We start from the raw sequence: 24,730 nt of genomic DNA, 5'->3' as shown, positions 1-24,730 counted from the left end.
GATTTTCTACTAGGTTTCAACAATCAGGTAAGAATAATGCATACAACTCTACAGCTTTCTTTGTGGTTGAGTAAACAGCAAAAGCAAATGGAGAAAAGTATACTGGTCTAAAAAGAAGGTGGGAGAAAAAGAAAAAAATACATAAGTAAAAGGGTCCATTTTGAAAAGGATTCATTTTTCCTTTGACCTTGTTTGAAATAAAGCCACCATTATCAACTCAGACTGATACATTTCCTGCTAATTTGGCAGCATGTCTTATCCAGCTGCAAATCTACTAATCAGCTGGCCTTTTCCTGCTCACTTCACTGTGTGAAGAGCGTAGCTGTTTTTCCCCTTTCCTCCAGTAAGGAGCACATAACTGAAGATCTCATACCTCTCCTGCCCTGCTGTATCCCATAACTGCAGGTGGATTCTCTGGCCTCTGCCAATGGCTCCTTCGGGTCCATTGGCTCTGTACACCTAAAATGGAAAAATGAAAGAGAAAAATAGAACTTCTTCTCACTTTCCTATTCAGTACAACTCCCCTAAGCATTTAAACTTCTAAAGGAAATCCCATCTGGAATACAATCTTATTTGTATTTTATTCCAAATAATCGTCTTTGGGTAACACAATAATTTGTATTAAATGATGTATGCACATTATATATCTTTATAAATATATTACAAAATATACAAGTAATACATAATCTGTATTAAAAAATAATAATCAGCTCACCTTTCCTCAAAGTCCCCTCAGGTCACTAGTTTCAGGAAATATGACCTTCTCCCCATCCTATCTTTAAAAAGTACTCTTAAAACAATTTTATAGGAAGGGCCTCTGAAAATCTCTTCCTCCATCAAAGCAATAAAAACACTGGCAAAAATAGTCAAAATCAACATTTTCCAAACCCTTAAAATTAACCAGAACTTGCAACATTCCAAGGAGCACCTATTCAAGAAAAACAGCTGAATATCAGTAAAAGTTGTAAGTTTTGTGCTGTTTTAACTTGTCCTATTCCCATTCCCCCTCGCTGCCTCCACTGTAGCCTTGAAAACCAACAGATGCACAACTACAGTAGCTGTGAAAACCATCAGTGCAGCAACCACTGTAGGAAGGAGAGGCAGAACAGGTTTGGAGTTCCCCAAAAGTCTCATCCCCAGAGTAGTGTCTGAAATCTGCCTGTAAAGCTCCATTCCCAAGTCTTGTCTTTATTTTATCTGACTTAGCTTGCTCTATGAGAAAACCCTATCCTTAGACCATTTGTTGAAAGCAATCAGCAGCAATTATTTAACATCACAGCTACCAAAGGCAACAAAGACCAGTTGGACCTAACAAAAATCTAACCAAAAATCTTAAAGATAAGATATGAGATGTCCACAGAGAGATTTGAAAAGTTTCAAAATAGTCCTTGGAACCTACTAGGCCAGGCTCATGTGCATGGTTGTACATATGTCCAGGAAAGACCTAAAAATGCCCTAATCTCTCACCTTCGGCTGACCTAGAGGCTCTTCTCAAGCAGAAGTGAAGGCTAAGGCAGAGTTGTAGACTACCTGCAGGAGCATTAAGCAAACATCCCAGCACACACACACAGAGTCCCTCAGAGAAAGCTAAGAGATATACTGGCTCAAGAATTTAAGAAACTTTCTGTCCACTCATTAACTGACCACTAAGTTAACTAAGCAGAGACTTCAGTAGCTGCACATAACAAGAAATACAGACTTCACAGAATTAGCCCAAGAACATCACTAAACAAACAGTGACAACAAAAATAAACAGGAAAATCAAGAAACTCTCGGGAATGGGGAGTTATCTGATTTCCAGAGTTGCTACATTCTATCAATTTAAATGTTCAGTTCTCAACAAAATGTATAAGACAAACAAAGAAATAGGAACACACACACAGATAAAGCAGCCAAAAGAAACCATTCCTACGGAAGCACAGATGCTGAACTTACAAGACTTTAAATCAGCTATTATAAATATGTTCAAAGAAGTAAAGGAAATCATGTCCAAGGAATCAAAGGAAAGTATGAGAATAATGCCTCACTGAATAGAGAATGTCAATAAAGAGACAGATATTATAAAAAGTAGTAAACACATTCTGGAGTTAAAAATTATAACTGAAGTGCAATATTCACTAGAGGGGCTCAAGAGGAGATTTGAACTGGCAGAAGAAATAATAGCTGAATCTAAAGATAGGTCATGGGCTTCCCTGGTGGTGCAGTGGTTGAGAATCTGCCTGCCAATGCAGGGGACACAGGTTCGTGTCCCGGTCCGGGAAGATCCCACACGCCGCGGAGAGGCTGGGCCCATGAGCCATGGCCACTGAGCCTGTGCGTCTAGAGCCTGTGCTCCACAAAGGGAGAGGCCACAACAGTGAGAGGCCCATGTACCACAAAAAAATATAAATAAATAAATAAAATAAAAATAAATAAAGATAGGTCAATTGAGATCATCTAGTCTAGGCACAAAAGAAAAAAAAAAAAAGAACGAATAAAAGTGAAGAGAGGGAATTCCCTGGGGGCACAGTGGTTGGGAATCCACCTGCCAGTGCAGGGGATGTGGGTTCGAGTGCTGATCCAGGAGGATCTCACATGCCATGGAGCAGCTGGACCTGCATGCCACAACTGCTGAGCCTGCACTCTGAAGCCCGAGAGCCACACTACTGAGCCCATGCACCACAGCTACTGAACCCATGCACCTAGAGCCCGTGCTCCGCAGCAAGAGAAGCCACCGCAGTGAGAAGCCTGTGCACAGCAACGAAGAGTAGCCCCCGCTTGCCGCAACTAAAGAAAGCCCACGCACAGCAACAAAGACCCAACACAGCCAAAAATAAATAAATTAATTTTTAAAAAAGTGAAGAGTCTTGGAGACCTATGGAACACCATGAAACATACAAATATATGCACACTAGCAATCCTGTAAAAAAATTTAAAAAAGGAGAGATAGAGGTAGAAAAAATATTTGAGGAAATAATAGCCAAAAACTTTCCAAATCTGATGAAAAACATTCATCTGCACATTCAAGAAACTCAGTAAAGGGCTCCCCTGGTGGCACAGTGGTTGAGAGTCCGTTTGCCGATGCAGGGGACATGGGTTCATGCCCCAGTCCAGGAAGATCCCACATGCCGCGGAGCGGCTAGGCCCGTGAGCCATGGCCGCTGAGCCTGCGCGTCCGGAGCCTGTGCTCTGCAATGGGAGAGGCCACAACAGTGAGAAGAGGCCCACGTACCGCAAGAAAAAAAAAAAAAAAAAAGGAAACTCAGTAAACTCCAAGAAGGGATAAACTTGCTGATATTGACTAGATAGACATATCACCACCAAACTGTCAAAATCAAAAGACAGAGAGAATTTTAAAAGCAGCAAGAGGAAAAGTGATTCAGTACATGCAAGGGATCCCAATAAGACTAAGAGCTGATTTATCATCAAAAAAAATGAAGGCCAAAAGGCAGTAGGATGACAAAACATGTTGAAAGAAAAAGACAGTCAACCAAGAATCCTATATCCAGCAAAGCTATCCTTTAAAATTAAAAGAGAAATTAAGACATCCTCAGATAAACAAAAACAGACAATTCATTGCTAGCAGAACTGCCCTTCAAGAAATAATAAAGACAGAGCTTCAGGCTGAGATGAAAGGACCCTAGCCAGTAATTCGAATCCATACAAAGAAATAAAGAGCACCAGTAAAGTTAACTACGTGGGTCAATATAAAAGCCAGCATAAATGGTTTTTTGCAACTCTTTTCTTCTATCTGATTAAAATACAATTGCATAAATTAATAATCATAAACCTGTGTTGATGGGCACACAGTGTATAAAGATGCAATTTGTATGACAATAACAGTGCAAAGTAAGGGGTAGGAAATGGAGCGACATAAGAGCAGAGTATGGCATTGAAATTAATCCAAACTAGATTGTTTAAAAATTAAGATGACAACTATAATCCCTAGGGGAACTATTAAGAAAATGATTCAGAAAATATATAGTAAAAAATGAGAAGGGAATTTAAATAGAATACTAGAAAATATCTATGTAACACAGTTGCAAAGAAATAATGAAGTAACAGAAAAAAGATACACAGAAAACAAGTAGCAAAATGGCAGATATAAATCCTACTTTATTAGTAACTATATTGAATGTAAATGTATTAAAGACTCCAAGTGAAAGGCAGGGGTTGGTAGAATGGATTTAAAAACATGATCCAACTATATGCTATCTACAAAAGACACACTTTAGATTCAAAAAGGTGTAGGGAAAAGGATGAAAAAAATATATACCATGCAAACAACAACAGAGATGGAGTGGCTATACTAATATGAGACAAAATAGACTTGAAGACAAAAAGAGTTATTAGAGACAAAGAAGGATATTTTATAATGATAAAAGGGCTGATTTATTAAGAATACATAGGGATAAAAAGATAAATAAACAATTTGACAATAATACTTAGAGACTTCAATACTCTTACTTTCAATAATGGATAAAACAAGCAGGCAGATGAACAAGGAAACAGAAGTTGTGCAGAACACTGTAAGCCAACTAGACACAATAGACATCTACAGAAGATTTCACCCAACAACTGCAAAATACACATTCTTCTCAAGTACACATGGAACATTCTCAAGGACAGACCATATGTTAGGTCATCAAACAAGCCTCAATAAATTTTAAAAACTGAAGTCATACAAAGTATGTTCTCTAACCACAATGTAGTAAAATTATAAATCATTAACAGAAAGAAATTTGGAAAATTCATGAATATATGGAAATTAAACAATACAGTCTTAAATAACCAATGGGTCAAAGAAGAAACACAAGGGAAACTAGAAAATACTTTTAGATGAATGAAAAGCACAACATACAAAAAATATCAAGTGAACTTAAAGCAGTGCTCAGAGGGAAATTTTTAGCAGTAAACACCTATATTAAAAAATGAGAAAGATCTCAAGTCAATAACTTAAACTTCAACCTCAAAAAACTAGAAAAATAAGAGTAAACTAAATCCAAAGCAAGCAGAAGGAAAGAAATAGTAAAGATTAGAGTAGAAATAAATGAACTTTTCTTTGAAAAAAAATCAAGAAAATTGATAAAACTTTAGTTAGACTAATCAAGGATAAAAATAGAAGACTCAAATTCTTAAAATCAGAAATGAAAGAAAGGACAACACTACCAACCTTACATATGTAAAAAGATTATAAAGGAATAGGATGAACAATTGTATGCCAAAAAATTAAATAGCTTAGAAGAAATGGAGAAATTCCTAGACGCAAACAATTGAAACTAACTCAAGAAAAAATAGAAAATCTAAAGAAATATATAACCAATACGAAGACTGAATTCATAATAAAAATAACTTCCCACAAAGAAAAGGCCAGGCCCAAATGTTTTCACTGATGAATCTGATCAAACGTTTACAAAAAAATTAACACCAATCCTTCCCAAACTCTTCCAAAATGTAGAAAAGAAGGAAATACTTCGCACCTCATTTTATGAGGCCTATATTATCCTGACACCAAAATCAAAGATACAAGGGGAAAAAAAACTACAGACCAATATCCACTCTGAATACAGACACCAAAATACTAGCAAAAAGAATCCAGAAAAATATATAAAGGATTATATACCATGACTGAGTAGAATTTATCACGAGAACAAGACTGGTTTAACATACAAAAATCAATCAATATTGATTTGTAATGAAATAGAACAGTTTTAGAATAAAGGACTAAAATCATGTGACCATTTCAAAAGATGCAGAAAAAGCATTTGAAAAAGTCCAACACCTTTCATGATAAAAATGCTCAACAAATTAGGAATAGAAGGGAACATCCTTGACCTGAAGAACAGCATCTATGAAAAATGCACAGCTTATATTACACTTAATGGTGACTGAATGCTTTCTCCCTAAAAGACAAGACAAAGATGTTCTCTCTTAACACTTCTATTCAATATTTTACTGGAGATTGTCATCAGGGCAATTAGGCAAGAAAAAGAAACAAAACATACCCAAGTTGGAAAGGAAGAAGTATAACAGAAGATGGGAATTCTGAACATCTATTTCCTATCTTGTATATAGGAAATCCTAAGGAATAAATACACACGCAGATACATACACCCCCCTACACACACATGTACAGGTTATATTAGAACTAATAAACAAGTTCAGTAAGGTTCCAGTATACAAGCTCAACTTACAAAATAAATTGTATTTCTATACACTGTCAAGGAACAATTCAAAAATAAAATTAAGAAAACAATTTAATTTATAATAGCATAAAAAGATTAAGATAACAAGAAAAAATTTAATAAAAAAGTATAAAACATATTCTGAAAGCTACAAAATATTGTTGAAAAAAATTAAAGAAGATCTAAATAGGAAAACATTCCACGTTCACAAATCAGAAGACTTAATAGTGTTAAGATATCAATACTCACCAAATTATTCTACAGAGTCAATGCAAACCCTATCAGAATCTCAGCCGGCTTCTTTGTAGAAATTAACAAGCTGTCCCTAAAATTCATATGAAATTGCAAGGAACCCAAAACAATCATGAAAAAAGACAAAGTGGGAGGACTCATGCTTCCCAATTTCAAAACTTACAACAAAGCTACAGTAATCAAGATAGTGGCATAAGGATAGACATATAGATAAATGGAATAGAATTGAGAGTCCAAAAATAAACCCTTATGTTTATGGACAACTGATTTTCAACAAGAGTGTCAAGAACATTCAACAGGGGAAAGAATAGTCTTTTCAACAAATGGTGCTGGGACAATTAGATATACACATGCAGCAGAATGAAGTTGGACCCCTATTCACCCTATACCCAAAAATTAACTCAAAATGGATCACAGATCTAAATGTAAAAGCTAAATCTATTTGCATATCATATATCTGATAAGAACATTTATCCAGAATATACACCAAAAAAAACCTCTTAAAACTTAACAACAAAAAAACAACCAATTTCAAAATAGGCAACGGATCTGAACAAACATTTCTCCAAAGATGATAAACAAATGGCCGATAAGCATATGAAAAGGTGACTGTTCCACAATATTCATCATTAGGGAAATTTAAGTCAAAGTTGCAATGAGGTATCACTTCACACCCACTAGAATGGCTACAATCAAATAGACAACAAGAAGAGCTGGTGAAGATATGGAGAAATTGGAACCCTCATACATGGTTGGTGAGGATGTAAAATGGGGCAGCATCTTCCGAAAAATGTGAAAGTCCCTCACAGTTAAACAGAGAGTTATCATATAGCCAGTCAAATCCACTCCAAGCCTACATAAGTATATTGAAAACATAAGTTCACCCAAAAAATGTATATGAATATTAATAGAAGTATGGTTCATAACAGCTAAAAAGTGAAACAACCAAAATGTCCACCAATAGATGAATGGATAAACAAAATGTGGTATACCAATACAATGGAATATTATTTGATCACAAAAAGGAATGAAGTTCTGATACATGTTACAACATTATGCAGAAAACATTACACTAAGTAAAAGAAGCCAGACGCAAAAGGCCACATATTGTATGATTCCATTTACATGATAAATCCAAATGAGCAAATCCAGAGAATAGATTAGTGGCTGGGGGAGGGAAAATGGAAAAATGCTAAAGGATATGAGGTTTCTTTTGGGGTGATGAAATGTTCTAAAATTTGGTAGTGGTGACAGTTGCACAACTGTGAATATACTAAAAAACCACTGAATTGTACATGTTAAATGGGTGAATTTTATATAAATTATATCTCAATAAAGTTATTTTTTTAAAAACAAAGTTATAAAATGGGGATTAGTTAATAAATATAATCACAAGCATATAGGGGAGGGGCAAGATAGGGGTAGGGAATTAAGAGGTACAAACTACTATATGTAAAATAAATAAGCTTAAGGATACATTGTACAACACAGGGAATATAGCCAATATTTTATAATAACTATAAATGGAATATAACCTTTAAAAATTGTGAATCACTATATTGTACACCTGAAACTTATACAATATTGTACAGCAACTATACCTCAATTTAAAAATAATTCTTAAAAAGAAAAAAAACCAGACTCTCTGGTAGTGGAAGGCTTAGGGTGTATCAGAGGGAATGAATATTTCTGTCCTAGAAGCCAGAGACCATTCATTTTTCCCAGGTAGAATACTCTCCACTGCAGGGTTTTTGTCATTAATCTCCTGACTACTTGTTAACCTGCTTCATGGTAACAGCTGCTTTTTCAGTAAGAAGTGCAGTTCCTGGACATACTAACCTCCTGCCTTCCTCCCTACCCTACAATAACTTGTCTTGCTGTCCTTTGAAAAATAAATTAAATAAAATTTTTTAAAAATATCCTTTTTCCTTATTCTGCAGAACCTTGCTATTCCCTTGGTTACCTCTCAGATCCATATGCCCTACCGCCATTCCCATCCCTACTCCAACCTCACACTCCTGGTGGGATCAATGAGTTCTGCCACTTAGTGTTCCACATGCGATAGCTGAGGCCTTAATTAAGAGAAAATCCATTAAAAATGATATCAAAAATGGAAGAAATAGCCCACAAAACAGGGGTATGAGGAGCAGGGAAGATTGCAAGCTTCATAACAAAGGTACGAAGCAAATTCCACAAATAGCTTTGTGGAAATCAGAAGGAACATACCAGCCAAAAGAGTATCAAGGAAATTTTTTGAAATCTTCACTTTTATTTTATCTGCTTGGTTTTATATGAAGTGCCCTCAGTTACAGCCTTTAATCACATTGCCCAGACTGAACATAATACACTCTCATATGTACCCTTTAATTTTAGATTCCAACCTTTGTCCTCTTAATTCCTACAAAGTAAACAAAACAGACAGGCAAATGTTGACTCAGATTATGTTTTTATATAGAAGGATACAGAACTTACCACTCTCTTTTCCCTGAAATCAATGCCGACTGTCGTGATAAATTTGGAGTTAAATTTACCATCTGTGTACTGGTAAAGTACACTGGTCTTCCCTACTCCAGAGTCTCCCAGAGCTAAAAACTTCATGAGGTAATCATAGTCTCCATCAGACATAATGAAGAACTCAGTAGTTCACCTGAAAAATACAAACAAATGTATATTTACCAAAAACCGATTCGAAAATATTAGAATCTTCCATGAATAAAATGACTTCCTTTAATATCCAGTTCATCAAGTACTTCTATGTAACACCTATGTGCCTAAGGGTTCTGTGAAGAGAGGATTAGACATTATTCACTATCCCAAGGACTTAATCATTTGCTAGATGAGATGCTACTGAACTTGTAAATAACTAACAGTTTAGGTTAAATTTATCGTGTATATTATAGTACTGTTAAGACAAAAGCTCCAAGTGAGAATGAAAATCAATAAGATAATGGTCACTAAGGCTTATACGCAGATAGTGTAGAACAAGAGTTGACAAAACAAAGAAAGAAAGGAGGAAGGAGAATATTACAGGAATAACAATAATTCTTAGAGCGCAAGTGGTTCCAACTGCCCCTCCTTTTTCAGTCTCCTAGTGCTGCATCCTTGGCTTTTCTCTTTTTACTTGGACATTGAGGCACTTTCATTTATACTATGCATTTTCACATGTGATTATCATTCCTTCAAAGATAACGTTAAGTTCACAAGTAAAACTTGGTTTGCAGCTTCCTTACAAATTATTATTGTTACTACATATTAAATCAGATCTTTCTAGAATATCACTGCTCACTTGAGAACTGAGTTCCACCACGAAGCGCTCATTTATCTACATTTGCCTTGGTATTCTACAGGAAATGCTACCAATTCAGCTCTTCAATATTGGCCAGAAGTCTACCTTTGAGAAGAAATATTCTTGGTTTTACAGCAAGACCTAACGATGGTTACTTTTTATCCTTTGCAATCAGCACTTTTCAAGATTTGTTTTTAATCCTCTAAATAGATCCAAACTATTCAAAATATCAGTCTGACTAGAAATATAGTCTGTCTCCAGAGAAGGCTTACTTCTTTTTATCCTCCCATTTCTAATACCGATAAACCCTCCTGAAAATCAGAAAAACAATCAGATATTCCGTTACCACTGACAACTCTACCTGCCCATTCAACATACATATTCACCCATCCACATACACATTATATGCCCTACGTTAGATGCTGCTGATTTTCCTCTCATTGTCCCCTTTTCACCCAGCCATCTCCTGCCCACAAACTTTACCACAATTCTCAACGCTTCCTATAGGATTATTTCTATAGATCCATAAAATTCATAAAAGCTCAGGCACGGACATTTATTGATTATCAAGGTTGCCTCCCCCACCCTATCCTCAATTTGGTGACTTACCTGATGCTCAAAAATCCTGAATTCTGATTCCCAAGAGCTGCTGCAGTGACTTCCACAGAGTCCCTTAGTGCAGAGCTGTGGCCTCACATTCAGATATGGCTGGTCAGTCGACAGGGCGAAGCCTCTACAAACATTTGGCATTCTACTTGCACACTATAATGAGTGACACTGTACAATGATGGCTTTCCTATGTTATAGCTTCTGTACTCACAGGTGCAGGCAGCCAGTATTAATGGCGTGTAACAGAATGCCTCTCCAGAAGATGACCACTTGGATAGAAATAGAGATTCTAGTATGTTTTATCACAGCATCTCACTTGGCTCCAAGTTATTCATAAATAAGAGCTAAGAATTGAAAAGTCGGTCCAGATAACATTGAATCATTTTGGGGGGGGCTCCCCTCCAAATAAATGAGGAAGCAGAAAGCAACTCCAAATTCTGCAAGGAGAATGATGCAAGAAGTCGCTGTGGTTACCTTATTTCCTCTTTACTTTTATTTTGAAAAAAATTGGTTATTTTTATAACTAGTTTCTGTATCATTTCAGGTACAGGAGAAAATGTTGTCACCAATGGCATACTGTTCTAGAATTCTCTAAACCTACTTGAATGGAATTCAAAGACAGATGAACCTATCTCTGCTGCACCAAAATTTAATATGTTTAGTTATCATGGGAGAAGAATTAACACAGGTAAGTCTACAAAAGATCTTCATCGGTTTTGTCTTCTATTCGTGATGACAGCAATATATAACAGTTTGTTCCCAAGCCAAACCATCATAAAGGAATTGTTAACAAACAAAATACCACAACTGAAGGTATAGACACCATTGAAATTAATCATATTTTATACTCTTCAGACTGCACCTTTAGACAATTATCTGCCTTGCTGACCTGAAAATAAATGCTCAGAACTTCCATTTTCTGGGTTCAGTTTGCTAAAGAATGAAACAAAACCCAGAGAGTTTAACTCTTTTACACAGTCTAGAACATGTGTCTCCTAACTTCAAGTCCAATGTCCATTCTACCTCAAGCTTTGTGGCCATTACTCAAGTTTTCACAAATGGATGTTGGATTTAAGTGACCAGGTAGGATATCATACAAGGTAGCCTCACAGGAAACATGTGACTTCTGAAGTCAAGCAGAGCTGGATTGGATTCCGTATCTCCCACATACTGGCTACTCAGATGTTTTTCAGTCTTAGATTTTCAGGTTTCCATTCCATAAAAAAGAAGATAATGTACACTACTTCACACGGTTGTTCTAAGGATTGAATGAGATACTCTCTGTGGAGTGCCCAGCACAATGCTTGGCATATGCTGGGTACTCAGTAAATGTTGGCTCACTCTCTTTTCCCCATTCTGGACAGATCAGACAGGCTCTGAAGACCTAGAACAATTTCTTTTTTTTTTTTTGCGGTACGCGGCCCTCTCACTGTTGTGGCCTCTCCCGTCGCGGAGCACAGGCTCTGGACGCGCAGGCTCAGCGGCCATGGCTCACGGGCCCAGCCGCTCCGCGGCATGTGGGATCTTCCCAGACTGGGGCACGAACCCGCGTCCCCTGCATCGGCAGGCGGACTCTCAACCACTGCGCCACCAGGGAAGCCCTAGAACAATTTCTGAAATTGCCTCTGGGCAGCTCAAAACATGTATTTCTGGCACAAATGATTGCTGACTGGCTCAGAGTAGTTTACCGAGTCAGCAAACATCACCTTCATTTTTGGCTGGTTCAAACCATTTTCAATTAATTTTAAGTAGATATGTCAACAATTTCAAAAGAGTTATGACCAGCTTAAGAACAGGTTTAAATTGTATAAAACACTCTGATCCATACTAAAAAATTCATACTTGCTCAAAAGGATCTCAATGGTTCATTCTGGTTCAGAGTGAAAGAGTTAATTTCAAAGACATTCTACCTACAAAACCATTTCTGATTGATCTAAAGCCACTTTGGTTAAAACCACATGTATCTAAGCAAAATCATTTAGGTCTGGTTTTAAGAGCTCAAATTGCTTCACACTGGTTTTAGCTAGCCCAAATAAGCTCTGACCTGGACAAGCAGGTTCTGACTGGCTCACCTAAGGTTTGATTGGTTCAGAGCATATTTTACTGAATGAAGCTAGTGCTGACCAATTAAATCAATCTCCAACTGGGTCATAGTTGCTCTAATTTTATCAAACTGCTTGTAGTTCAAGGTAAAAACTGGCTCAAAACAGTCCAAGTTGACTGATAAGATGTTCAAACAGTTCAAGACTAAAAATGTAAAATGATACTCAGAAGCACCAAAAGCAATGGTTTGGTGCTTTAAACTTATACCAAATCAACAAACTTAAAATTTTACTTATAATTACCCCAACTGTAGACAATTTGTACTCAAATATTTATTTCCACCACAGTATAGTCTCTTTCTACACTTGAACAGCTTGTACGTGTTGGAGTACAGTAAACAGGTTGGGAGAAGGGATACTGGCAGAGGAGAATACGATAAACAACAGGGAAAGGTATGATGAGTGACACAGGCTTCCTTGGTTGAGAACACACCTCCTGCCTTATCTCAGGGACCTGGCAGCAAAACACTGATCTGTGATCCAACAATAAAATAGAGATTTCAGCTGGGGGGAACCTTGAGCAAATTGGGATGCTACTTAGAGTTTGCCCTAAGTTGGTCACAATGACCAGCTGGTCTGGGTTAACAGAGACCAGAATTCTAAAGAGTAAGGAAGCTGCTAGGAAATAAAAGTATTCAGGGAACAGGCAGGTCTTCAAATTGTTAACAGAGATCTTTCAGGGTATTGGTGGTGACACGTTCCTTATCTGAGCTTACAGTCAGTCAAAGCCTAGAGTTAATGGAAACATTCTATCTTCCAGGAGAAAATAATTCTAGTCCATAGCAGACTACAATCCCAAACCCATCCTGCAGTTGTATATGTGGTTGTCTCATCACCGCTTACCACCACTAGGTAAAGACAACTAAATGTTAAGTTTCAGCTTCTGGTAGGTCTTCACATAGAACCATCTTCATATTATTAAAAATTATTTTTGGGACTCCCTGGTGGTCCAGTGGTTGAGACTTCGTCTTCCAATGCAGGGCATGAGGCTTTGATCCCTGGTCAGGGAACTTAGATCCCACATGCCTCAGGGCCAAAAAACCAAAACATAAAACAGAAGCAATATTGTAAAAAAGTCAATAAAGACTTTAAAAATGATCCACATTAAAAAAAAGAAAATCAGGGCTTCCCTGGTGGCACAGTGGTTAAGAATCCGCCTGCCAATGCAGGGGACACGGGTTCGAGCCCTAGCCCTGGAAGATCCCACATGCTGCAGAGCAATTAAGCCCGTGCGCCACAACTACTGAGCCTGCATTCTAGAGCTCATGTGCCACAACTACTGAAGCCCACGGGCCTAGAGCCCGAGGTCCGCAACAAGAGAAGCCCCCGCAATGAGAAGCCCGCGTACGGCAACAAAGAGTAGCCCCCACTCGCCACAACCAGAGAAAGCCTGCGCACAGCAACGAAGACCCAACGCAGCCAAAAATAAAAATAAATAAATTTTTTTTAAAGAAAAAAATTTTTTAGAGTATAAACATTTTTAAAAATTTTTTAATTAAAAAAAATAAAAATTATTTTTGCTTTTATTTTTGTTACTCAAGTCCTGAGTGGTGTTTCTGGAACCTGTTCTTCAGAAGAAAAAAAAAATACTCCACTCCCCAATTATGGAAATAACAAATTATTTTTATGTTGGCATTTTAGAGCAGACAGGGAAACAGTAAAAATTCACAATGCAGAATTTGGGGCACCCAAACAACATTTTGTGCACAAAATTTCCAGCAAGCACTCCAGCCTATTGTTGCTTGGGAAGCTAGTTCATCAAGGCCTCCCAATTGCACTGCTCTTGCTAAAAATAAGTAAGATGCCCACATGTCAGGCATTTTACATGCATTAGTGTAACAGCCCTCATCACAGCCCTAAAAGCAGGTGATACATACATCACACACACTTCCTCCCTTGGAAGAATCTCGGTGCCAGTCTGTCATGAATGCCACAATGAAAGGATGAGGAAGTGGGTCTTGGGCAGTCTCTCCACCTATTAACATGGGCTCAATTCCAATGAATTGTTGAGAGACATAAAAAAAGGGGAAGTTAAGAGCAAGGACTCTGGAGTTGAATCACCTGGATATGAATCCAGTCATGTCACTTTAGAAAATTTAATGTCTTTTGCCTTGGGATCCCCATCTTAACAATGGGAATGATAACCTATTTTATTAATACTATCATGTATCTTCTTTCTTAACTACTTTAAAAGTGGGGTGCATCTTATATTTCACAGTCTTACAACCCATGACATTTTGCAATTGTTATTAAATAAGGTGGCACTGGAAATACAGTTGTGTGAAATCTTTCATTAGCAGCTTCTAAGCAAAATCAAGAATGCAGCATCAACACATTTTAGATTCGATGGAGAACAACAGTAAACCTATCTCAGAGGGCTGTTGTGAGGATTGAGTATACATATAAAGTTTAGTTGAGAACAGTGCCTGGCACACAGTACGTCCTGTATAAGTATTAACTGCTATTAGCATCATCAAGCAGTCTAGCTCCGAAGGGTCAATACGAAGGCAATATTCTTTCTTAGAAATGAAGAAAGAACTGAATCCCTAATTGAAAAATAAGATTTAAAAAAAAAAGACTCTATGGAGATGTAATGGCCTATATGGGAAAAGAATCTTAAAAAAAAAAAAAAGAGTGGATATATGTATATGTATAACTGATTCACTTTGCTATACACCTGAAACTAATACAACATAGTAAATCAACTATACTCCAATAAAAATGTAAAAAATAAAATAAAATAAATTTTTTCAAAAAAAGAAAAAAAAAGAATATGGAGAGCACTTGAACCTAAGGTCACTTCTTTAAACACTGTACCTCCTGGAGGAAGTAGCATCTAAATACCTCAAAGAAATGTCTTCTAAAAAGTCAAGAATGCCCTCAATTTGAGACAGGCAAAAGATTTTCTTATTCATCTCACATCTACCTCTCCTCCTTACACAAATATTTTTTCAAAGTGATCTACACCCTCACTCTCATCAGATTAACAACAGAAAGCAAGGAACACCTACTTCCTCAACATGTACCATATGGTGATAATTGCCTGGTGAGCAAAAGTCAATGATCTTCTTCCTTATTTAAAAAATAAAATATATTTTAATTGCTTTTCAGGAAATAAGATAGAAGAAATTGATTTTAGTTAAGTGCAAAGGGGAAAGCTCTCTTTCTCACTCTCTCTCACACACACTCACACACACTCACACTCTCTCTCTCTCTCTCTCTCTCTCTCTCTCTCTCTCTCTCTCTCTCTCTCTCTCTCTCTCTCGCGCGCGCGCGCGCGCGCGCGCACTCACGCACACACACACACACACACACTCTATAGCTCAAATTCTCCATGAAACTTCCTATTAAATTCAGTCAAAGATTCCAACCTTATGATCCCCAATCACTAGGCAGAATCATTCAAAATCTACTCCAGATAAGCCAGTTTTTAAAAGCCCAATTTTCCCTCTATCAACCACATTTAATACAGAGAGTAAAAAAGCAGGGAGAGATAATATTACCTGAACAACTACTATGTGCCACGAATGGTAGTAGACATGGTTCTATTTTATCATCCTTAAGTGGAAATTAACGTCTGGGTAAGACATAAAGAGAATGTTGTTTTCTTAATGTGGTGGCAAGTAGGCTTGGGTTCAAATTCTGGACTCTTCTTGGTGTGACTTGGTCCAAGTTCTTCAAACTAAGTCTCCTCTCTTTCAACTACAAAGTGGAGATAACATTACTAACCTCACTGGGTTACTTTAAGGATGAAGTGACATATCCACAGAAAGTTTTAGCACATTGCTTGGTTTGTGTTAAGCATTCAATAACTGAAACTTCTTTTCAGCAATACTATTACTAACGTAAGGCCTCATCAAGTTCTTATTAGGCAAGGCATGTAATTTTATAACCTATTCTTAATGTAACCAGTACCTGAACCTTTAGAAAAAATAGAGAAAGAAAGTCAATTTAGGTGCAATCATTTATGAGGTCTCTATTACAAAAGCTACCTTGGCATTCCAATCTAACAATAAGTTTTAACTGGGTGATTTTTGGCAATTTCAGAGCTAGAGTGTTCATCATAAAAGCATTTTATAATGGGGAAATCCCTGGTGGTTCACTGATTAAGTCTCCTCGTGCTTCCATTGCAGGGGGCCTGGGTTCGATCCCTGGTCAGGGAAGTAAGATCTCACAAGCCACGAGGAAAAACCAAAAAAAAAAAAAAAAAAGCAGTATTTTATAATGTACCAAGATATGAGTAGGGGTAACTTGTGTTTATCAGTTGAGCCCTGGCTACAACTGTCTTAGATCACTGCAATTGCTATACCCTGAAGTGAAATACATTTACTTTCACTGCAAAAGCAAGATGTGTACTGCCGAAGAGTGGGGCTCCCCACTTCCACAAGAGGAGATAGCCTCTGCCCTCTGTGCATGTGACCTTCCTCTTCTCAATTTCTGATCTAGTGTGAGTAGATAGGTTTCTGCCTTCCTGAATAGGTTGACAGTAGAATAGATGAAATTATAAACAAAGAGCTTATCTTATTTGTGCAAAGATCTTAGGTAGAGAGAAGTAAGTAGAAATGTAATGGCACTGAAGAACAGACAGAAATTGGAATCCATTTCATAGTAATATAATAGATTCACCCTTAACACTAAGAGAGGTACATAGCTAAAAATTGACAATCTAAATTTACATACAATTTGGCTTAATATTTATAAATGTGCCTGTTACACAGGTGTATTCCATTTTCCCCAATTACACAAAGTGAAAAGACTAAATTATAGTATTCGATGATATTCCAACATAGCAAGTTATTCAGAGAAAAAAATAAAATCATCTACAAACACTGTTGAATTAAATATACATTCCCAAATACTGCCAGGACATCCAAATATATCATTTGTAAAAGCATCCTTCAGCTATTTGCAATTCCTTATGAGTATTAAAGAGAAAGACCAGAATAAAGAAAAAATAAGCAGTCTCAATCCAGGAGTTAACCTACTATTTCTGAAATGCTACCATCATCTCAGTAGGTGACTAACATAAGCCAGTAGCCAAATAATACAAGCAACTACACATTAAGAAAAAGGGGGGAATGGAATGATTCTTGAAAGTAGAAAATGTTCTTCTGGAAGACCACTGTCAATGACTCAAATGAGATACTGGCTTTTTTGTTTTTTTAAGATATGGAGATCATCGATTCATTTACTCAAAAGACATTATTTGCTGCCCACACCTCTTTTACGATCAGGATATAACTGTTTACAGAAATTTATGGAAAGTAAATACTGGGTGTTACTTACTTACAGTTTGTGACAAGTACATCTTATTTTATAGACACAGGGTAATAGGAATAAAGGCGTACTACAGAATCTGTCCTTTGTAAAATATAGACAATACAGTGGCAATAGGAGTGGTTGTTTGGTTTGCCAAGTAATATCTCAAATAATGTGAAAGTAGCCCCATAATGGCCACGACCACATGTCCCTCCAATGGAATGTCCCACCCATGGCTAAACATGCTTCCTAATGATACCGTGAAGCAGGAAATTCTTGAAGAATTCTTGGAATTCACCAAGAAGTCCACAGAAGTGCAAAACCTGTAAAGTCTACTCCGAATCAGTGGTTGCTTTTTGTGAGCACATAGAAAACAGTAAGACATAGGTGTTGGAGTCAGGGTCTCCTCAATTCAAACAGGGGACCACCACCTACTGGTGTAAAGTGAGTAGCAAAATGCATGATGGAGATCAATATATCTTAGCTGTTCTTATGACTACGAGAGATTAAGGTTTGAACACTGACCTTATGGCATTAAGACTGGTGCTTTTTCCACTATTCCTTAAGAGGGACACTGAACCTAATAAATCTCCTAAAGAATGGAGTAAAAATATTTTCCAAAAATGGAAAAGGAGGAGTGACCTAAGCTACCTGGAAGGTAGCTACAAGAACAACTGATTCATAGAGGGAATTCTGCTCTTAAGCTCTGAAAAGGTAGAAGTGAAGAGCCTTTGGCTATGTCAGAATGATGCCAAACTCCTGGGCCCAAGACTCAAAGTTGGAAATATTAGGAGTGACTGTGCTGCTACCGCAGCCAGGACTGGAAGGATTACAAATCAAGTAGCACTCAAAGGACTTGAAATTGAAAAGTGCATTTCCACAAATTGGGAGATTGGGATTGACATGTATACACTGATGTGTATAAAATAGATGACTAATAAGAACCTGCTGTATAAAAAAGTAAAATTTAAAAAAAAAAAAAGAAAAAGAAAAGTGCATTTCCAAGGTTGCAAAACACAGAACACCTTTCCATTTATGACCTAGAAATGGAGTCAGGGATTCTTGCCAAGCCTGGTCCTCCCGGAATATGCGAGGGTTGTAAGGCCTCCGACCAACACAACCTAGCTGCCCTCTTGCATCTCACCTGCCTCAAAGTTTTTCATGTGCTGCAACACAGGAAAGATGTTGATTTGTCAGAGGAAATGCACCAAATCAAGGAAAGAATCACTTCACTTTGTGATGGAGCAATGATGCTTCTTTCATTCCAAGAAAAATTTTAGGATGGAAAAACAATTGTAAATTAAAAGAATCAAGACCTGTTGAGGATGACTGTCCAAATAATAAAAACTATTAGATTAATATCCCTGAGTCGGCAGTAGCTGGAGAGGAGAGGGATTCCTTTATTATTGCCTTTTTTAAATACTAGAATGAGTGCTCTATATTTATTCACCCTGTAAAGACACTGTGTCCAGAATATACCACCACCCTGCCTTTCCAGACCCAATCATTTGCATACCAGGATATTTTCACTGTTGTTTTGTAAGGGGACTTCTACAGTGTACTGTAACCATTTCCCTGACTTCTTAAACAAAGGGCATAGACCATACCTCAACTTTTCTGTGATGAGATACTGTAACTGTATACTTGCAGAAACTGTGAATGGTGAGGGCTCCTATCCCACACACCCTACTCTGAAGGCTAATATGAAGCATCAGTTTGGCACACAGATACTTACAAAGGCCACTAAGATGCACTGGACAGGGCTTCACCTCTCCCTCGTCCTGCCTACACCACAGCCTCACCTGCACTGACCACACCAGGGCACAGCCGTTCTCCACCTCCAGGGATATGCTTCTCAGGTGCAGTCTGGCTTACGAAAGCACACAGGATTCCATCTCTTCACAGCTGGTTTTCTTTCTTTTTTTTTTTTTTTATAAATTTATTTGTTTGTCTGTTTTTATTTTTGGCTGTGTTGGGTCTTTGTTGCTGCACACGGGCTTTCTCTAGTTGTGGTGAGTGGGGGCTACTCTTCATTGCAGTGCACGGGCTTCCTATTGTGGTGGCTTCTCTTGTTGCGGAGCACGGGCTCTAGGCATGCGGGCTTCAGTAGCTGTGGCACGAAGGCTCTAGAGCGCAGGCTCAGTAGTTGTGGCGCAGGGGCTTAGATGCTCTGAGGCACGTGGGATCTTCCTGGACCAGGGCTCGAACCCTTGTCCCCTGCATTGGCAGGCAGATTCTTAACCACTGCACCACCAGGGAAGTCTCATACACAGCTGTTTTTCTTTTCCATAGTCTCCTATCCACCCTACAACACCCCCATGTTGGGTTCTAACAGTCCCACTTCTATCCATTTCTCTGAGCCTCTCTACTCTTTCTTGTCCCTCATCTCCATGTACTCTTCCCAAACTCCAGTTTGTGTGTGCAAAAACTGACCTCACACCAACAACACCAGTCCACGAATACTGGTGCTTTCCTTGTAACAGTGAGCTGCTATATCAATTTCAAGGTACTGGACTCTCCTCCATAAGCTCATTTGCTACTCTGTCTTCAGGGACTTTTGCTTTTCCAATAAGGAAAGTTTTCCCCCAGCTAAGTCTGGGAACAGAGCCATTTCAGAAACCCAAGTGCTTCTCCACTGTGCCAGTTTAGGGTTTACCATATACAGATGAAAAAGCAGCATACTGACACAAGTTAATCATGAGTTTAAAAAACTAGTGTCTGAGGACTTCCCTGGTGGCACAGTGGTTAGGAATCCACCTGCCAATGCAGGGGACACGGGTTCGAGACCTAGTCTGGGAAGATCCCACATGCTGCGGAGCAACTAAGCCCATGCACCACAACTACTGAGCCTGTGCTCTAGAGCCCGCGAGCCACAACTACTGAGCCTGTATGCCACAACTACTGAAGCCCGTGCGCCTAGAGCCTGTGCTCTTCAACAAGAAAAGCCACCGCAATGAGAAGCACGTGCACCTCAACAGAGTAGCCCCCACTCGCTGCAACTAGAGAAAGCCCGTGCTCAGCAACGAAGACCCAACGCAGACAAAAATAAATAAAAAGTAAATTTATTTTAAAAAACTAGTAAATATTCCACCATGTGTTAACTTAGTTCTTTTAAAAACAGTAAAATAGGCTCAGAAAAATCAAACTATTTCCTGATGTTTTATCACCACAAAACAACAGTACTAGGATTCTTAGCCACTCTCGTTTGGTGTCAATAAGCTCTAAACAGCCAGCTAAAGGTCTTCCTGGTACTCGATCAGGTCCACTCTCTCCATTTAATATACTTACAATACACGTTTAACTGCTCCCTAAATATCATATTCTTTAATAGCTGAATCAAAAGGAAAGAAGAGAACCTCACCTGTGGTGCAGGTCCAATCTGATATACTTCTTATTGATTCTTGTCCCATTCCACCTATGCAGTAGGAAGTCTTAGCAGGGACTGTTTGCATTTCTATCAACAACTTTTTATAGACTAGGGAGTGCCTTGGGTTTACTTATGCAAAAGAGGACTCAGGTACTTGCAGCCATCCAGCCTATTTCTAAATCAGCCTGTCAGATCACAGTCGGCTTTTTTGTGATTGTTGTTGTTTTTTCTAATTTTATTACCTTTGAATCAGTAAATGCTGCCTAATATCAAATTTGGGGGGATTTGTTAAGTTTTATGAATGTCCCCTGGTTGCGTAAAAAGGATCTTTATTCCCTGTTTGTTGCATGCAGAATTACGTATGTACTAGTTCAAGCTAGTTAGTTGTATTTTTCAATCTGATATATCCTTGTTTATGTTTTCCTACTTCACCTGTTAGGTTCTGAGAAAAAAACTGGATCGTATTTATTTTTAGAAATTAAGCACAAGACAATGTCTTAAACAAGATGAATATAACACATGATAAAAGAGTAAGGCACTGCAGTTCTTATTAGAGAGGCCTCAAGTCTGGAACTCTGGGACCCACTGAGGTTCTTTAGGAGTCTATAAACTTTTATTCATATGTCCTTTTTCTCTTTATTGTTATTTTTTTAAACTGGAATAAAAACTTACAGTCAAATGAGTTATATACCACATTTAGAGACCTCCTAATTGTTCACTTACTGCCTGGCTAAGTTATTTGCTTCTGCCTTTAGTGCATATATATTATTTGGAATTCTTATAAATGTGTCATTAATTGAGGAGGCTATAATTTGCACTAGGCTTTTGTCATTCTCTTTCCTTTTAAAAAAAAATTTGGAGTGGATTCACATGTCCACTCTTGTAAGAATATTTAAGGACGCATATGTGAGCCACACTCAGTAAATGACAGCAAGGCTCAGGCACATCTGTTCAGCACATGTTGGCTTTTATCCAGTTAGGACAGTCAATTGAGCAATAAGGAATGAACACAGTATGTTGCATCCTAACATTTTATTATAGAGCACTGCAGAGATGATTTTATGTTTGGGGAGCTTCTTACCTGACTTAGAGCTACATTAAGCTTGGGTTACTTCTTGTTCATAGCAGATCAGTGTTTTCACAGCCAGCTGAATACTCTTGCATAGCGTCTCAGAAAAGCTACATAATGTCACTGCAGCAAATCTTTTGCTCCCTCAGAAAAATGCTCTGGTCCAGCTGGTTGCAAACTTTCTTTAGCAAAGATTCTTCAAATGAAATCTTACCTGGCACTTTAACATATAAAACAGGTGAAAGTAGAACCACTCTGGTAAAAGAAGTGAAGGTAAGACCCCACCTCCAAGGCCTGTGGACCCAACAAAGTCCTAACAAGTGCTCCATTGTACACATGTGGAAAATCAATGTGGAAAGCTCTACCTCAAATGGCTCTGAATCATCTCGTTTACCTTCAACTTTGTACCCAACACTTCCTGTCTGCCTAAACACCTCAAACTGACACCTCATTACAAGGTATGCTACACTTTTTTATTCAGCATCTGCTAAAAATGCCATCTGTCAAATCTCGTCCCCTTACCACAACCTTAGGACTCTTCTTATCTGGGATTGAAAATCTGGAATGTATTGGGTGACCCTGGTAAGAATTCCAAGAAGGGCTACCTGGAGCTTCACAGAATAAGTCTGTAGGAAAGGACAATGATCATTGGGTCAATCAAAGGGAAAGAAGAGCTGTGGATCTAAGGCTAAATAGTCCAGGGAAGATCTAGACCAAACTGGCTAGAAGTGAAGCAAGGGGCAGCATCCCCCTTGGGACAGAAAAACAGTGTCCTTGAAAAAGGGGACTATTGGGAGGATGTTTATAATCAGTTACATTGGTGATCTTTTCCCAAAGGGCATTATAAAACATAGCCATGTCAGTCTCAATGGACTCAACAACCTATGCTTGGGTGGAACCCTCAAAAGTCAAGATATGCTTTGAAGACCACAATGAAATGTTGATATAGCAAACTTAAAATAACTGGGAATATATTATTTTGTGCTACAGCAGAAGCCACTTTGTACTAAAGTACAGCACAGGATAACACAAAGCAGCATAAATTTTAAAAAAATACTGATGGGAGAAAAACTTAAAATTCTCTCCACTAACTTGACTTTTTTCTATAAATCAAAAGAAATTGCTAGTATTGAATTTTCTCCATAGAACCCCTTGTTCCAGCTAATGGTTATGTCATGAGGAATGTTTCATATGAAAGGACTGCTACTGGGACGTCCCTGGTGGTGCAGTGGTTAAGAATCCGCCTGCCAATGCAGGGGACACGGGTTCGAGCCCTGGTCCAGGAAGGTCCCACATGCCACGGAGCAACTAAGCCCTTGCGCCACAACCACTAATCCTGTGCTCTAGAGCCCGCAATCCACAACTACTGAGCCCGCGCGCTGCAACTACTAAAGCCCGCGCGCTTAGAGCCCGTGCTCCATGACCATAGAAGCCACTGCAATCAGAAGCCCACGCACCGCAACGAAGAGTAGCCCCCGCTTACCGCAACGAGAGAAAGCCCACAGGCAGCAATGAAGACCCAACGCAGCCAATAAATAAATAAATAAATTTAACTTAAAAAAAAAAAAAAAAAAAAAAAGGACTGCTACTTAGAACCATTAGAAAGTTCCAGGGAAGGAGGAAAGGGCATGGGGAAGATGGGAACAGAGCAATCCCTAGTGTTCCCGAGCAGGCAGCCTCATATGAAGATGGCATAGAACCAACTTCAGGCCAGAAGGAGGAGATACAAATGGAGGTCTCAGACAGGTGGACAAAGTCACATCAAAGTAAACCACCAAAAAAGTAAGAAGCAGATCAAAAAGGGGAGAGATGGCTTGTGGATTTGAGGAATTCAGGAGGACAGCTAGCCATACAGACTGGGAAGACCACTCACTCATCAGAGCCAGTAGGAACAACCTAGAAAAGACCCAGGTAGTTGTTACTTTATCAAAAGAAAGCCAGAGAGATTCTTCCTTCCTAAGTCAGGGCAATTTATTCCATCTACTTGCTCTCCCCTGCTTAACCCGTCCAATTTCAAAGGCTCCCTAATCAACCCAAACAGATTCCTTCACTAAGTTTCCTCCTGCTGCCCTGGGCAAATGGAAAAGTCAAGCATCCAGGTTAGAACTTGGTTCCCAAACCAATACCTGTCCTTGTCATCAGCCAAACCTGGGATAAGGACACCTATGGGAACCAAGCTCCTATTTTCTTTTCTTTTTTTGGGGGGATGGGTAAGAAGTGGATTTATTTAGAGAGAAACACACTCCACAGACAGAGTGTGGGCCATCTCAGAAGGGGAGAAAGGCCCAAGCTCTTATTTTCTGAATGCACCTATGAGAAAGATATTTGAAGGCAGGGGACTAAGAATATAGGGACCAAAGTCAGTAAGCAAGATGGCCACTCAGAAACGACCTACAGGGCCTTGTTAAAAAAGAGTGAATAAAGAAACCTCAATATAGATTTGCTAACACAAAATAAAGATTCTGTGTTAGCAAGGAAACTATGAATCAGCAAGAGAACAAGCTCCTATTAGGAAACTGGACATTTACCACATATATTCTAGTGCAAGAGGTTTTACATTTTGTTAAGATGCAAAATGTTTATTAACTCAGGAGATGCAGTGTGATTTTCCAAACCAAAATC

General features: G+C 38.4%; 1 protein-coding gene across 2 annotated transcripts in view; it reads right to left on the bottom strand.

Moving 5' to 3' along the window:
* RAB27A (RAB27A, member RAS oncogene family) overlaps positions 1–24,730 on the bottom strand; it is a 73,821-nt gene that overhangs the window by 18,942 nt on the left and 30,149 nt on the right. For both annotated transcript variants that reach the window (XM_059056312.2, XM_067029823.1), the window contains 2 exons: positions 8,889–9,063; positions 374–459 (listed from right to left, as the gene is read on the bottom strand). In XM_059056312.2, coding sequence (XP_058912295.1) covers positions 374–459; positions 8,889–9,041 — 239 coding nt within the window. In that variant the 5' untranslated portion in view covers positions 9,042–9,063. The remainder of the gene's footprint in view (positions 1–373; positions 460–8,888; positions 9,064–24,730) is intronic.

Source organism: Kogia breviceps, chromosome 3, assembly GCF_026419965.1.
Source record: "Kogia breviceps isolate mKogBre1 chromosome 3, mKogBre1 haplotype 1, whole genome shotgun sequence".
Taxonomy (NCBI): Eukaryota; Metazoa; Chordata; class Mammalia; order Artiodactyla; family Physeteridae; genus Kogia; species Kogia breviceps.
This window is presented reverse-complemented; position numbering and strand designations above follow the sequence as displayed.